Source organism: Entelurus aequoreus, linkage group LG08, assembly GCF_033978785.1.
Source record: "Entelurus aequoreus isolate RoL-2023_Sb linkage group LG08, RoL_Eaeq_v1.1, whole genome shotgun sequence".
NCBI classification, from domain to species: domain Eukaryota; kingdom Metazoa; phylum Chordata; class Actinopteri; order Syngnathiformes; family Syngnathidae; genus Entelurus; species Entelurus aequoreus.
Genome location: NC_084738.1, coordinates 49,998,527 through 50,014,567, shown reverse-complemented (window position 1 = coordinate 50,014,567; position 16,041 = coordinate 49,998,527). Strand labels below are relative to the sequence as shown.

Genomic DNA, 16,041 nt, shown 5'->3' with positions numbered 1-16,041 from the left:
AGAGCGATTCGGACCGAGAAAGCGACGATTATCCCATTAATTTGAGCCAGGATGAAAGATTCGTGGATGAGGAACGTGAGAGTGAAGGACTAGAGTGCAGTGCAGGACATATCTTTTTTCGCTCTGACCGTAACTTAGGTACAAGGGCTCATTGGATTCCACACTCTCTCCTTTTTCTATTGTGGATCACGGATTTGTATTTTAAACCACCTCGGATACTATATCCTCTTGAAAATGAGAGTCGAGAACGCGAAATGGACATTCACAGTGACTTTTATCTCCATGACAATACATCGGTGAAGCACTTTAGCTACGGAGCTAACGTGATAGCATCGTGCTTAAATACAGATAGAAATTGGCATGTGTTGCAATGTTAAGATTTCATCATTGATATATAAACTATCAGACTGCGTGGTCGGTATTAGTGGGTTTCAGTAGGCCTTTGAGACTACTTACCAAGGACTTCTTATTAAATTGAATGTGAGGAGTGAGTTTTTAGCATGGCACATGGCATTTTTTCCATATGTTGACACTGTGAACTCCTGTGGTTCAACAAAAATATTTTAAAAATAAATAACTTTAAAAAATTGGGCTAAGATGTGCTAAGATTTCAACCACTACAGTCCTGAAGTATCATTAAAAAAAAATTAGTGCACTTTTGTTTTTTCCATTGCCTTCAGAGGATGTGAATGATGCAACTTCCTGTGGACTATGTGACTTGTAGAATATTCCACAGTTTTCACAGGGGGTAACAGGACTGAATGAAAACCTAGGGACACCACTAAAATGTGATTTAAATTAAAAATAAAATAAAGACATGTATGAATGATTTGAAATGATTATATGTTATAGTAAAGTTTATTTCTAGGAAACAAGCAACAAATGCTATTTTTCCAGTATTCAAGGTGTCATATTTATTAAATAAACAGTATAATCAGAACAATGTGCAGGACGCTCTGCAATTTTACCATACCTTTTATTTCTGGCACCTTTCATTTCTGGCATTGTATTAGCGGAATGTCTCTTGAACAATATAGCAAACAATACTAGTTATTAAGATATATTTAACAGTTACACTGGTGTGGTTTTAGTGTGTTTACTAGAAAACCAAATACATTAAAAATGTTTCTCAAGTAGGGATCCCTGTTTTTGAGAAACTCTTGTCTAAATTTTGAACTGCTCCAAAATTTCCGTTTTAGGAAATGGGTTGTTTGTAGTTTTACATTCTACATCATCACATGGTTCCTCATTTGAAGTACATTGTTGAGGGAACTTGAGGTGATGTCACAAAGAGTGAAAAGCCATAATTTCTGTTTGAGTGGGCCCAGATCTTGTGGCCAGACTGTGTTTATTCTTACTTAAAGGGGAAGTCAAACAATACAACAAAAGCACATCAATGACTCTGCTATTACTGTTTCTCTATTTGGAACACATACTGTAATTCAAAATCATACATGGATGTGTGACGTACACATCAGTGATGTGTTTGTTACCACAGGGGTGGGAGGATGGATCCAATTATCGATGCCAACCATACCAAGTATAACGACATTTTTCTGTTCTCTTCTATCTTAATTTTTTCAATAATATCTGCGTGGTTATTTAGTTCATATCGTTATTTTTATATTTGTTTGCTAAATCAGGGAATAAGTCCTTGAAAACAGGAGGCCTTTGGGAGCAGACAGTTAAAGCATTTGAATGAGAGCCAATAGTACCGTGTTTTACAGATATATAAGCCACATCCGAAGAAAAGTCATTGATGTCTTTATTCATCCTCTATGAGATGAATAAGAGTGGTTCCTTTTTTTTATTAAGGTCTCTCTGTGTTGGCCCTGCGATGAGATGGCGACTTGTCCAGGGTGTACCCCGCCTTCCGCCCGAATGCAGCTGAGACCAGCGACCAGCGACCCCCCGTGACCCCGAAAGGGACAAGCAGTAGGAAATGGATGGATGGATGGAAGGTTCAGGGTGTTTATCAGTATTCTTCTTCCTTGTCCTTTGTAGGCACTTTGTTGCAGTGTCTTACATTTATTTATTTATATACTGTTCAAAAGTAAGTTAATTGATAAAATTAGAGGTGTACGATACCACTTTGTCACTTCTGGGGACGGCGTGGGAGAGTGGCCGTGCAAGCAACCTGAGGGTTCCCGGTTCGATCCCCACCTTCTACCAACCTCGTCATGTCCGTTGTGTCCTTGAGCAAGACACTTCACCCTTGCTCCTGATGGGTCGTGGTTAGGGTCTTGCATGGCAGCTCCTGCCATCAGTGTGTGAATGTGTGTGTGAATGGGTGAATGTGGAAAGAGTGTCAAAGCGCTTTGAGTACCTTGAAGGTAGAAAAGCACTATACAAGTATAACCCATTTACCATTTATTTCCCGTACAATACCAATATTTAAGCCATGGGTATTAGCCAATACCGACATTGAGCCAATATGATATCAGCAGGATTCATACTGTACATACTTTTGTTTTGTAGTGTGGCATGTCAGAAAAGGCTTGAGCGAGTGAAATTAATCAAACAGAGAACAATGGTAGGGATTAAAAACACTAATTAATTTATTATTAACTGTCTTTAAGTTGATGTGGAGTGGTAACTGCTTCTTTTGCTGTCACCTAGTGGCTACAATAATTCATTACGTCAAGCCCACGACGCAGTAAGTCAAATGTTGCGGACACGTTTGTTAATGGATACCTTCTACCTTTGAGAATTTAGTAATATGCAACGATAATTATTTGATATTTGTTTGTAATATAATTTAGACTACAATATTGTTCAATTAAGTACACATTACTTATGTCTAGCTTGTGTGCTATTGTGTACTTAGCTGTTGTGAAGCAGTTAGCTCCTAGTAGCCTATAGCCTACCATGTTTACTGTACCCTTTGTAAACGGCTTTACTAAAATACAAGGAAAAACAAACATTGCGTGCTTATTGGAGGACATTTAGCGGTTAACTGGCTGTCCAGCTTCGCACAAGTAAACACGCTGCAAGTCTGCTTTTATAGGAGCTTCTATCCGAATATTTTAGATACAAGGCAATACAATTAGATACTTGCTTTTTGCTGATATTGGACCAATATCCAATATCAATATAGAGACAAACATCAATAAAATATTTTGGTTCAATGATCTTGCCCGAATGCAGCTGAGATAGGCTCCAGCACCCCCCGCGACCCCGAACGGGACAAGCGGTAGAAAAAGGATGGATGGATGGATCTTGAAACATTTAAAGTAATAAGCATCAGTATCAACTAGTCCTGTATTTACTTGGTATCTAATCCGTACCACAATCTATAGTATCACCCACCCCCAGGTTCATGTATTTGACTACGACCAGTGCACTACAACATAGGTAAATAACCTCGGTTTTTGTGTGCTGCACTTTTCCTATGAATTAGTTTTTGACGAAAATTGACGCTGAAAATTTAGCCCGAGCAAGAGTCTTCCATAAAGGTAAAAGTGATGTTAAATGCTCATTTCTATATCATTGTTTTTGGTATGGAAAACTAATTATTCTCTAAAACATGTGTTTTGTGTTCATATTTCTAGGTTTCAGGGAATGGATTTATTGGATTTACATTATTTCATCTGGGAAAATTTACTCATTTTGGAAGGAATCTCTAACAAAAACAGAGGTAGCTCTGTTGTTGACATTTTTAAGAGGTTGTTTAACATTTGTGTCCACGTGTTTGAATCTGTGTCAGTGTGTATCTATCCTGTGTGTGTGTGTGTGTGTGTGTGAGAGATTGTATTACTTGGCTACCATGATGTGAGTGTGTATGTGTGTGTGTAGGAGTGTTTAAGTTCCTCCTCACTTCTGTCTCTCTTCCTCATCAAATCTCCACATCTGACATCACCGGACTTCCCCCAGAAGACCAAAGAGTTTTAAAAAGAGCTGCTCTGGGCTCTCAGACAGTCGACAAGAGAGAGTCTCAACAGGAAGACAACTGTCAAAAAGAGATTTAACTTCCCTCATTCAGAATAATGGAAGGTGACTGCGAAGTACCCATTTTCACTGCTGTCGACGCAGAAGCTAAGAGCCCCGCAAGGTCCAACGTTAAACCCGGCTCAAAGCTCACCGTGGCCCTTGTGGGTTTCACGCTCATCCTCGCTTTTGCTGCTGTTGCTGTGCTGATCTTCAACCGACACACCAAGGTGCGAACAAGATATGAACTTATTGAAAGAACCTGAATGTCTCAGGGCCAAAGTGAGTCCTGCTGGTTTACACTCTCTAACTCTCTCGCTTCTTAAAACAGGAACCTGGACGGGAGGAGGACCATTTTGGTAAGAATAGTTCTCTCAAATTTGTTTGAAGGGTTAAATACGAAGCAAAATGTGTTGAATAAATTCACTTCTATTGTCCGTGACAGATCTTCATCATACCTTGCGCCAAATCTCCAACATAAGAGCTGCCATTCACTTAGCAGGTAAGAACCTAATGTCTATAAACCTTGACTAAATCAGTGCATTCATTTGTTGTACTGTAGAATTTTGCTTGGTTTGTGGTACATCCCCCATCAGTTGTCTTTATTCGAGACCCATGTAACGCTCACAATAAACATAACGGTCTTGTGATTGTTGCAGCCTAAAAGGCCTGAATTCGTGGCAGCTTTTTCAGAAAGTTGCAGCAAAAGTTGCAATGTCCAGGCATATTTTTTTTTCCAATAACATGGAAACAAATTGTGATTTTATGAATTTGTTATTATTGTTCCCCGTAACCTTATCGACATCAAAAAGCACAGGATTTCAACAAAAAAATGCAAAACAAATACTCTATTGATGTTTCTATCGTTTCACACCACCACAAGTTAAAAGCAATACTCAGAGCTCACTTTTAATGTACTTTTGTTTTAGTAAATTATAACTAATAGTCAAAGGGTTTCTGCAAGTATCAGTAAATCTAGTTTCTTAATACCTTAAAATAAGTAAAAAGTAAAAAATGCCTATATAGTTACTATACTAATACTAATCATTGGTACTTTAACTTTTTAACTTTAACTAATGCCCAGATAGTTACTATTGTCAAAGCTTACAACTGTCTGTAAAGACACAATTGTACGCTTTTGGCAATGATAATCTTGAATAGTTGAACAGTTTACAATAACTGTTACCCTATGTTGAATTAAAATTGGCTTACAAAACGGTTTAATCTGAGCATTTATTGGTATTCCTTTATTTTGCTGTAGAGGTAGCAGCAGCCATTAGTAGTGGTGGCAACAGCAGAAGTTGCTTTGTTGGGCACGCCAAAGAAATTTGGCACAGTTAATTGCTGCCTGCCTTTAATCGCCGACGTGTGATTGATTAGCTAACGGCGTGGGTTATTTCACCGCATGGATTTTTTAAAAAGCCTGTGGACATCTAATTCAATGCTTTTTAAATGCCATTTCAGGCCTTAATTCTCACAAAATCCATTTTGTTTTTATGCTTTGTAATGACCTGCGGAAACCCAGAATAATAATGAGTTGCAGCTATTGAAAGAACCCCCACCAACGCCTTCCTTACTGGCATTCTTATTGGCATTCTCAATGTATGTTTTATGCTTGAAAAGTGTTTGTCCATTTAAAAAATTCATTTATGTTTCAACACATTTACCACCACATTTTAAGAGAATTTGTTAACTGTTTAGAACAGGGGTGTCAAACTCATTTTAGCCCAGGGGCTGCATGGGGGGAAAATCTGTGCACACGCGGGCCGGACTATTAAAATCATGGCATTAAAACAAAAAAATAAAGACAACTTCAGATTGTTTTCCTTGTCTTACTTTGGCCAAAAATAAAACAAACACATTCTGAAAATATTATAATAAAAATATAGAAAAAAATACCCGCAGCGTTAAAGTTTAGATCCATGAAGGAAAGAACTGAATACATTTACTTATGCATAACAATTTGTTTTCTTTTGTATTATTTTTTTTAATAAATAAATAAACTTTTATGACAACCTTTTTCCAAAACACAATATAGAATGTGCGATATAACAGGATAATGCAAACATTTATCATTTGTTTTCAAAACGGTTACAAAAAAGTGGGACCCCAAAAATATACTGTGGGACCCCATTTTTATGACTTGATTTTCAAAATTCCTAGCGCCAACACTGATGGAGTACTGGTGCATGCAAAACAGCAGCGGGCGGCTGTGGCCTGCGGGCCGGTTCTAATGCTAATCAATTATCATCCCGGGGGCCTTGACTTTGACACAACTGGTTTGAGCAAAGGTGTCAAACTCAATTATGGCTGCCCTCAAAAGGCCGATTGTAACGGTAAATTTAAATGAATGTAAATGTATAAAAGCCTTGTTGCACAATTTGCACAGGCAACTCTTTGATTATTATATATAGTATTTATATAACAGATTTATTGATAACTTGTTTTGAAATTTTAGTCAAGGTGACGAGCAAATATTTAAGAATTTATTTTTGACAGCCAAAAAAATTATGTGCAGGCAGACCACATCAAATAATGTGGCAGACCACATCAAATTAAGTGGCATAGCATTTAAAATTACGTGGCGAGCCACATTAAATGCTATGGCGGGCCAGATCTGGCCTACGGGCCTTGAGTTTGACACATATGATTTTTAGTTTCTCTTACGGGACAAACAGAACACAACACAGCGGACATTACTGGTCCACCTGTTTAACTGTCATTAATCTATGACGATCCCACTATAGGGCAGTACAACCCTGACATGGAGACCTCAGTGGAGTGGATGAATAACGTGGACCCGACCCACTCTCAAGGTGGACTGGAACTGAAGAACAACGAGATCGTGATCCCTCAAAAGGGCCTCTACTTTGTTTACAGTCAAGTGTCTTTCCGGGTCAGTTGTAACAACGGCGTGAACGAGGATACCTCCGCCACGCCAATGGTCCACCTGACCCACAGAGTGAGGCGCTGGTCCAGCTCGTCCGGGAGCGACCAATACAAGACCATCCTTCACTCCGTCCGCACAGCCTGCCCCAAAACAGCGAGCGGCGATGCCGACGAAGACGGCCACTGGTACTCTGCTGTGTACATGGGAGCCGTGTTTCAATTAGATAAAGGAGACAGGTTGAAGACCGTGACAGAGAAGATGTTGCCCAACCTCGAGGAAGAGCCCGCAAAGACATTCTTTGGTGTGTTTGCCTTGTGACGACATGAAGACGAGCGGAGCCAAATGTGGAAGAATATGGAGAAGGCTATCAAGTTTGACAGTGATGGATTTAACAAGGCAGCGAGTGTGGAATAGCAAGATATTCCCTGCAAAGTGATTTATTAATGTACTGTAATGTTCCTCCTCTGATATCTGCGGTGTTTAAAACTCCGCTTGTGTAATGATTTATTTATTTATTTATTTATTTAGGTATTTGTCTATTTATTATTTATTTATTTTGTGATTTGTGTGTTTCTATCATTTGAAAAACACAAAAGTGACATCATTATTTATTGAAACAGTATTTATACAGAAATGGATCCACCATTCAATAAATTATTTATTTCAACAGAAAGTTTGTCAAGATATGTCTGGTATTTGAAATCAAACCCCTCAATTGCAGTCATGCACATATAAAAAAAAAAAAGAAAAAAAAAAAAAGGAAATACATGATAAAACAAAATGTTTCTACATTCTAAACACTTCTTTGTGGTTTACATGTGACCGGTGGTATTTTCCTCTCAGCGTTGTGTTGGAAGTTTTAAAACCAGTGACTGCTCAGCTGCACTTAGTTAACAGGAAATATGGATACGTAGTCAAGATTGTTGCCAAATGTCGTGACCCTACACAAAATATAGTAATACAGAACAAGAAAGGAGAGTGAAATCAAGTTCATAATGAAACAATTTACACTCTTGGTCTGCAGTCACATGGACACCTCCCTCTTCCGTATAGATCGTGGACTAAAAGGGAAGTAGAGAGGTGTGCGCAACACATATAAAGAGGCAGGTGTTACTACAAAGGTTCCACATATTAGACAAACTTAGACAAACTTTAATGATCCACGAGGGAAATTGTTCAATATTCAATATTGACAAAAAATATCAAACATCAGGTATTTTCATGCAATTTACACATTTTGTGTAATTCTAACAATAATAAAACATGATGTAGTGTATATTTAAAAGACATCATTGACCATGTTACATACATAACATGTAATGGTGATGCTTTGGTAAACATTTTTTGCATATTTTACAGACGGTCTTTACTGACCCCCTCTTCAGAATGCGCCTTTTGTGGGCAGTCTTATTTACGTTCCAAAAATGCGAACTTTCTAATGTATATTAAGCATTACCGTATTTTCCGGATTACAATCCGCACAGGTACGTAAAACATAACATTTTAGAAGAAAAAAAGATTTTTCATGAGTTTGCCGTAGCGGACTAAAAAACGCAGATACATACTGGTATGTTGTGAAATAAGATGTTTATGTAGAAAGATTTTATAAATGTTGTGTTTTATATATATATATAAATGTTGTGCCTTTAAAAAGTTTTATAAACTACATACCTTAATTGTTTCCAAACGGTGCCTGTAACATGGCAGTAAAACAGATGATCAAACAAAACCGGATCTTTTATTTATGAATAAGATTGTCTCCTTTTTAATAAGGTTCAAGATGTTTATAAGGATTCTTCTTTCTTGTACTTTGTAAACACTTTGAGTTTCTTAAAGTAGATCATTTTAGTACAATGTTTGATTTCGTTGCTTATTCCATTCCATAATTTAGCCTTTAATGAAGAAAAATCCAGAGATTAGACGCACCTTTGTATAACACACAGCAGCGGTTTATAGTCCAGAATATACGTTATATCCCGTCCTCTTACTGCTTGCCATGAAAGTGCTAAAACACAATGGTGTAGTGAGTTTACATTCAATCAATCAATCAATGTTTATTTATATAGCCCTAAATCACAAGTGTCTCAAAGGGCTGTTCAAGCCACAACGACATCCTCGGTACAGAGCCCACATAGGGGCAAGGAAAACTCACCCCAGTGGGACGTCAATGTGAATGACTATGAGAAACCTTGGAGAGGACCGCATATGTGGGTAACCCCCTACATTATTCACCCAAGGAACTTTAGTTATTAGAGAGTTCCGGTCGGACGGTTTTTCACGGGACACATTTCCAGCCTTGTTGTTGTTGTTTATTGATTTAAGTAAAGTCAGACCCCGAACGGGACAAGCGGTAGAAAATGGATGGATGGATGGATGGATGAATGTCATTAAAACAGTTAGCTCCATCTTTTGACACCTCTTCCACTCCCGTCCTTGCACGCTACACCGCCTACAACAAAGATAACGGGGAGAAGACGCTGCCAAAGGTGAGCCACGTAAATAAAACCGCCCACAAAACGGCGCATCCTGAAGCGACTGTCAGAAAGCAGCTTGAAGATGATCTGTAAAACATAGTCTATGCAACATTTTGACCAAAGAACCACCATTACATGTTATGTAGACCACAAGGACCTTTAATGCGCTCTATAATCCGGTGCGCCTTATATATGAAAAAAGCTCAAAAATAGACCATTCATCGGCAGTGCGCCTTATAATTCGGTGAGTCCTATGGTCTGGAAAATAAGGTAAATGTGGTTTTCTAATATGCTTACCTTAATAACCCAAAAGTAGCCAATGTGACACAGCCTGTGTCCTATAGGCCCACGTCTTTGTGACTTAACCAAGTCCCTAAGCTGTAGCAAAAGTGCTACAGTACAGCTTAAGTGATTTTAAATCATACTGTTCTAAACATATTTTCCACATTTTCGTTTGCAACTCAAGCATAACAATTGCTAAATATACTAAAAATATAAATACTACAGTAGTATTGGCCAATTAGGAGACCAAACCAATCAAAGCGCGCTGATCAGTATTATGGCCACTGATTGGCTCAGCTTCAGTCAGCATTACTATGTTGATTAAAAGAGTGTAAATGTGACTAACGTGTGTTATTTCATATCAAGAGGGCTCTCATAATGTTGAAAAACTTATTTAGACGGATGTAAACAGGTGTTTTTATGCTTATAATTAATACTTCTTATTTCGCAGAAACTTATTTATGGCGGTCATGTCGGTAACCAAACCAAAACAGGATTTTACCAGGATGATGAATTTTTTGTGGTGCGAGTGAAACACTCGATGTGAGCGGCGCTGACAGAATTTTTAACTTTTAAAAATTACATTTTGGAGTCTCTACGAAAAATACATCTGATATTTGTTGACTGAAAACAAGTTTCCGTTACTTCCTATAGAAATGAATTCATGAATTTAACAGAAAACTGTTGTGAGTGGCCAATGTTAGCCTTGTTGTTATGTAGATATTATTGTTGGCATATGTTGGTCTCGGCGTATTTTCTTGTTTCAGACATTTTTCCATTTAAGTGTTATGGTTGGAAATTTTCTAAACAATTTTTTTGCAGAGCTTTTAGCTGATGTATGTTGTGTTTCGTGGATTTATAGTAATGATGACTGTGGAGGGAGGTGTGGCCAGCGCAGCTTGCAGGAGCGAAAGTCACCGCCTCTGTCCATGGTACTGAGGACAGAGTGCCATCAGATGGGGGCGTGGCAGTGCTGACGGCGAGACACAGCTGAACAGGTGATTAGATCTCCTAGGTGGTACGAGTTATCTAATCATCTGTTGTCTTTAACAGTAAGCGCCTGGGAACAGGAGGAGAGAGAGGATATGGAGGTGACTGAAAAGCCATGTCCTGCTGGAGAAAACTTTGATAAAATCTATGTACATTAAAACCTGGTTAAAAACTGCACGCTTGGCTCCGGTGCTGTGTCTAAGAGTGGAACTGCTGGGAAGCAACTTCCACAATGAATATCCATTGTTATTAATACTGTAACAATAAATCCGTAGCCTTGTTGCCCTGGAACCTAAGTATTTCAGACAGAAATTGCAACTATGTCTGAAATATGCCAATTATGGCTTTCTTTATCAAGTCTGGGGCTAACATGTATCTTTGTAGCTATGAATTCATCAAAAAACTAGAAAAAACACCCAGAGAGTGCAGGCCCCAGAATTTCCTTAAAGTTTAATCAAAATGTAACATTTGCGCTATGTTGCTAGCAAACTAACTTGCTGACTAGCCAACTAACTACTAACTAACGATCCTGCGATTACGTAACTACATCTAAATATCGATTGTAAAAAACAGTTCAATTGTAATCTTTGACTTTTAAAACTTTAACATTGTTAAATGGATTCAAAATTACATTAAATGTCAAAAAAAGGCTGTTGGAAATCAGCTTGCTTTGTTACATGTGTGTGGAGGGGGCGTGGTCGGCGCGCCTCCTGCGGGAAGGGCGTGTGTATGGACCGGCTTCGAAGCAGCTGACAGGTGAGTGGATTCCCCAGCTGAAGCGGGTTATCTAGTCACCTGTCTCCTTTATCAGCAGGGGCCGAGACCATTAGGGGGGAGGAGAGCAGAGACAAGTGAGTAGTAGGCCGCGAGCAAGACACAAAAAGACTCTTTGAGAGAAAGAACCCCAGAATAAAAGACTTTGTGTTGCACCTTGAATTACGGGTCCCGTCGTGTGTGTCAGCCACAGAGAGCTCACGCCCAAGAGACACTAAGAGACGTTACAATGTGTTTACACAAAGCCATTTTAGGGAAGCTACATCCTGGGACAGTCAGATGACTGTCACATGACTGTCACATGACAACCACTCTAAAATGTTTCCTGAAACATGCGATACTTTGCTCGGTGGTAGCATGCTAACAGTTATGATGTTAGCATTTTTTTTGTCATTTGACAGGTATGTACTTTCAAACGTTAGTAAAGTAACTACTTTTACTTAAGTACCTTATATTAGTACTCTTTCCAACTCAGGACATTTACTAAATGAACTACTTCACACTGTTAACATTAAAGACTCATGGTAGTAAATATTACAAGATGTTATATGCTGTGTGACAGCAGACATGCTTATTCATACGGTAACAATTCACTATAACGTATGGAACATAATCTTTTTTTTACCCTAAAAACCAGCATGTCTAAACTCATTCACCTCTTGGTTGTAATATTTTTAAAACCAAAATAATCTATCATTTTTATGGCACAAAACAGCATCGAAAAAGAGACTTTTTTTCTTCACTTTCAGTTTTTGCCTCACATTGAGTCAGTCGCATACCGGATGCCCTTCCTGACACAACCCTGGCCAGAATCCGGATATAAGAAGGATCAGGTACAATTAAACTAAGAATTCGACTATTTTGGTTTCATTTAGAGTATGTCGGTGGGCTGTATAACATTGTTGCTAGAACAAAATATTGGAGGAATCGAAAATGAAAACAAAAACCACAACTGATGATTGTAACAGCACAAAATAGCACTAACCTAGAACTTAAGATCAAGCCTATTCTGGTTTAATTTGGTGCAAATTGGGGCACTGAGATTAACTCAGAAACAGAACAAACAAATATTTTAGCAGCAGAAACCTCTGAGACTATTTCACCGGAATTGTGTGTGGTATGTGGTGTCAGTGCAGGGGAGCTTTGTAGGTCATGACTTCAGGGGTAATTTCCTTTCCCTCCATTCGGCACAGACTCGAGCTGTGGTTTTCAAGGGGAAACGTATCTTCCAGTGTGGGACACGTGCCAAGCTCCTCTCCTATAGTCTAATTCAGAAGTTCTCAAACTTTTTTCCACAAGTACCACTTCAGAAAAAACCCTGGCTCTTCAAGTAACACCATAATGACCAACATTGAAATACAGTAACGTAGTAGGCCTAAGTATTCATTAAAAACAAGGCAGAGGTTTTATTTAACAAGTATGTTTAATATTTTTGGCCACTGGAACATTACACATAGTTAACACAGTAACACTGTGTTTGAAGATAAGAAAATAAAACAATGTACTTTAATCAAATGATTATTTGGAGTATTACTAGATAGAGCCCACCTAGCACTAGTGGTACCCATACCACAGTTTGAGGATCACTGGTCTAATTCAATTAATTCTAGTTGAATTAATTCCAATCCAAGTGCACTGCTGCATATTTTATTGTATGTAACAAACTAATCCTATTTTAATTTAATCAAATAAATATCTAATCATTAAACTGACGAATAGCGAGTTTTGTTTATTTATTTATTATTTTTTTTAAGAAAAAAAACCCTCAAATTATTTGAGGGCAATAAAGAAAAACATTTCGCACTATGGCACTTAACGATAATGTTTAAGGGCATTATATTCAATTTATTGCTGTTTGCTTGTGTGACATACACGAGCATGTTTTTCGGACTATAAAGCACACCGGATTATAACCCTGGATTATTTAGTATAGGTTAAAATATTAATTAGTATTATTTAGTAAGGTCCAAGTATTATTTAGTAAGCTGCACATATTTTTTTGGTATTATTTAGTTTAGGTGCAAGTATTATTTAGTGAGGAGCAATTATTATTTAGTATGGTAAAAGTATTTGGTATTATTTAGTAAGGTGCAAATAGTATTTAGTTTAGGTGCAAGTATTATTTGGTGTTATTTAGTAAGATGCAAGTATTATTTAGTATTATTTAGTATAGGTGCAAGTATTATTTGGTATTATTTAGTATAGGTGCAAGTAATATTTAGTGTTATTTAGAAAGGTGCAAGAATTATTAAGTATAGGTGCAAGTATAATTTGGTATTATTTAGTAAGATGCAAGTATTATTTAGTATTATTTAGTATAGGTGCAAGTATTATTTGGTATTATTTAGTATAGGTGCAAGTAATATTTAGTGTTATTTAGAAAGGTGCAAGAATTATTAAGTATAGGTGCAAGTATAATTTGGTATTATTTAGTAAGGTGCAAGTCTTATTTAGTATTATTTAGAATAGATGCAAGTGGTTTTGGTTTGGATGGCAGCGAGTACACACCTGCTGCCAATCAACATGTGTCCTATTTATGCCTTGTCTCGAGCAATCATTAGTGCTCAAAGATAGCTTTATGTTGGTAACTATTACATGCAAGACTCCTTCCCTCTCTGTTTGGAGTAATAAAACTCATCTTACCTGCTCATCGTCCTCCTGGTTCTTGCATCTTGGGGTCACAAAAACTGCAGCCATTCGAGTTCCTAACAGTATCTTCACGCCAGACTGGGACCTCGCAAGAAGCCCTGTCGGCGACGCACAGCCGATGTTCTGGACCGCACACTTCGTGGAGGACTTAAAAGCCAGGTTTGTGCGGTCCCAGCCCACAGCAGGCTCTGACCTTCTCCCTCCGCCTCGACCACCGGTTCCGGTTCTCCGACCGGCTAGACCACCGCCGCCTTCGCTCCTCCCGGCACGGTCGCCGGTTCCGGATCTCCGACCTGTTCAGCCACGGCCGCAATCTTCCCCGTCGCCTGCTGTGCAACCTCCTGCGTCGACCACCGGTTCCCACACCATGTCACAACCCTGCGTCTTACGCTGGTCGCGGCGCCACGACGACCAACACCGGCTGAGCCCCCAGCATCCGTTCCTGCTCCAAGGTGGCTTCCAGCAGCTGCACCACGGCTGCTCTCCCTGCCAGCACCCGCTCGTCCTGCCAGTCCGGCGAAGGCTGCCATGGAGCCCACCGTGATGTCCCTCCTGGCCTCCTGCTCGGACTCAGCGAGGGACGTGTCGTTTTCCCTTTTCCTGGCTCCCTTCCGCCCGTCTCAGGTTTTTGAACCGGGGGACACCGACAACCCGGAACTCCTTCTCCCAGTGGTGGACGGCGTCTGGCAGCCGCCTAGTAGAGGGGGGGGGGGGGGGGGGGGCGCAGCGGATCCACCCATGACAACATCATCATCTCTGGCGGGCTTTTGCAGGGCACCGCCGTCTTCATCGTTGTCAACTCCACCCATGACGCTGTCAGTGTCATCGTCGACTGCTCCTCCCACGACGCTGTCATCGCCGCCGGCCACGCGGCTTTCGCTTCCTCGGCAAAGAAAGTGGCCGTCTGATGGACTTCCACCGGGCTATCGACAGCTATGCGTGTGCATGGACTTTTATAGCTGCTGGTGCTCCGGTACCACTCTCTTTCGCCTCCTCGTCGGCCACCGATGTGACCATTTCGTGGTCGCCCGCCTCGCCAGATGCGGCGGCGTTCAATGCGTCGCCGCCACCTGACTCTCCCTCGCTGGCTGTGGGGACACTTGGCCTGGCAACCCTCCGCCAAGTCCTCCCTCCGCCCTCCCTTGACTTTTGAACTCTTTCCGTTTTTTTTTCTTGGCGACATCTGGAATCTGTCCCTTAGAGGGGGGGTCCTGTGACAATCTGTCACTTCCTTTGTTTGTTTCCTTTTTTTGTATTTACTTCCCATCAGTGCTCTTATTTTGGTTTCCACTTCCTGCTTGTCACGCTGAGCACTGTGTTTTTTCCTCACCTGCCGTTGATTGGCAGCGAGTCCACACCTGCTGCCCATCAACATGTGTCCTATGTATGCCTCGTCTCGAGCACTCATCAGTGCTCGAAGATAGCATGTAACTACATGCAAGACTGCTTCCCTCTCTGTTTGGAGTAATAAAACTCATCTTACCTGCTCATCGTCCTCCTGGTTCTTGCATCTTCGGGTCACAAAAACTGCAGCCATGCGAGTTCCTAACACAAGTATTATTTAGTGTAGGTGCAAGTAATATTTAGTGTTATTTAGTAAGGTCCACATATTTGGTATTATTTAGTAAGTTGCAAGTAGTATTTAGTATAGGTGCAAGAATGATTTGGTATTATTTAGTAAGTTGCAAGTATTATTTATTTTTAATAATAGGTGCAAGTATTAATTAGTATTATTTAGTAAGGTGCACATATTATTTGGTATTATTTAGTAAGTTACAAGTAGTATTTAGTATAGGTGCAAGTATTATTTGGTATTATTTAGTAAGGTGCAAGTATTATTTAGCATTATTTAGTAAGGTGCACATATTATTTGGTATTATTTAGTAAGTTGCAAGTAGTATTTAGTATAGGTGCAAGTACTATTTGGTATTATTTAGTAAGGTGCAAGTATTATTTAGTATAGGTGCAAGTATTATTTGGTATTATTTAGTAAGGTGCAAGTATTATTTAGTATTATTCAGTAAGGTGCACATATTATTTGGTATTATTTAGTAA

At 39.4% G+C, this 16,041-nt stretch overlaps 1 protein-coding gene across 1 annotated transcript; it reads left to right on the top strand.

The window, feature by feature from the left end:
* Window positions 1–3,933: 3,933 nt before the first annotated feature.
* LOC133655132 (tumor necrosis factor-like) lies at window positions 3,934–7,505 on the top strand. The gene is made up of 4 exons (XM_062055056.1): window positions 3,934–4,157; window positions 4,259–4,286; window positions 4,373–4,429; window positions 6,675–7,505. The coding sequence occupies exons 1-4, from the start codon at window positions 3,987–3,989 to the stop codon at window positions 7,133–7,135; spliced, it is 717 nt and encodes a 238-aa protein (XP_061911040.1). The 5' UTR covers window positions 3,934–3,986; the 3' UTR covers window positions 7,136–7,505.
* Window positions 7,506–16,041: the final 8,536 nt, after the last annotated feature.

Coding starts and splice junctions, on each gene's coding strand:
- LOC133655132 (XM_062055056.1), top strand. CDS start 3,987: ATGGAAGGTGACTGCGAAGTACCCATTTTCACTGCTGTCGACGCAGAA. Junction 4,287..4,372: donor ACGGGAGGAGGACCATTTTG/GTAAGAATAGTT, acceptor TGTCCGTGACAG/ATCTTCATCATACCTTGCGC. Junction 4,430..6,674: donor AGCTGCCATTCACTTAGCAG/GTAAGAACCTAA, acceptor ATCCCACTATAG/GGCAGTACAACCCTGACATG.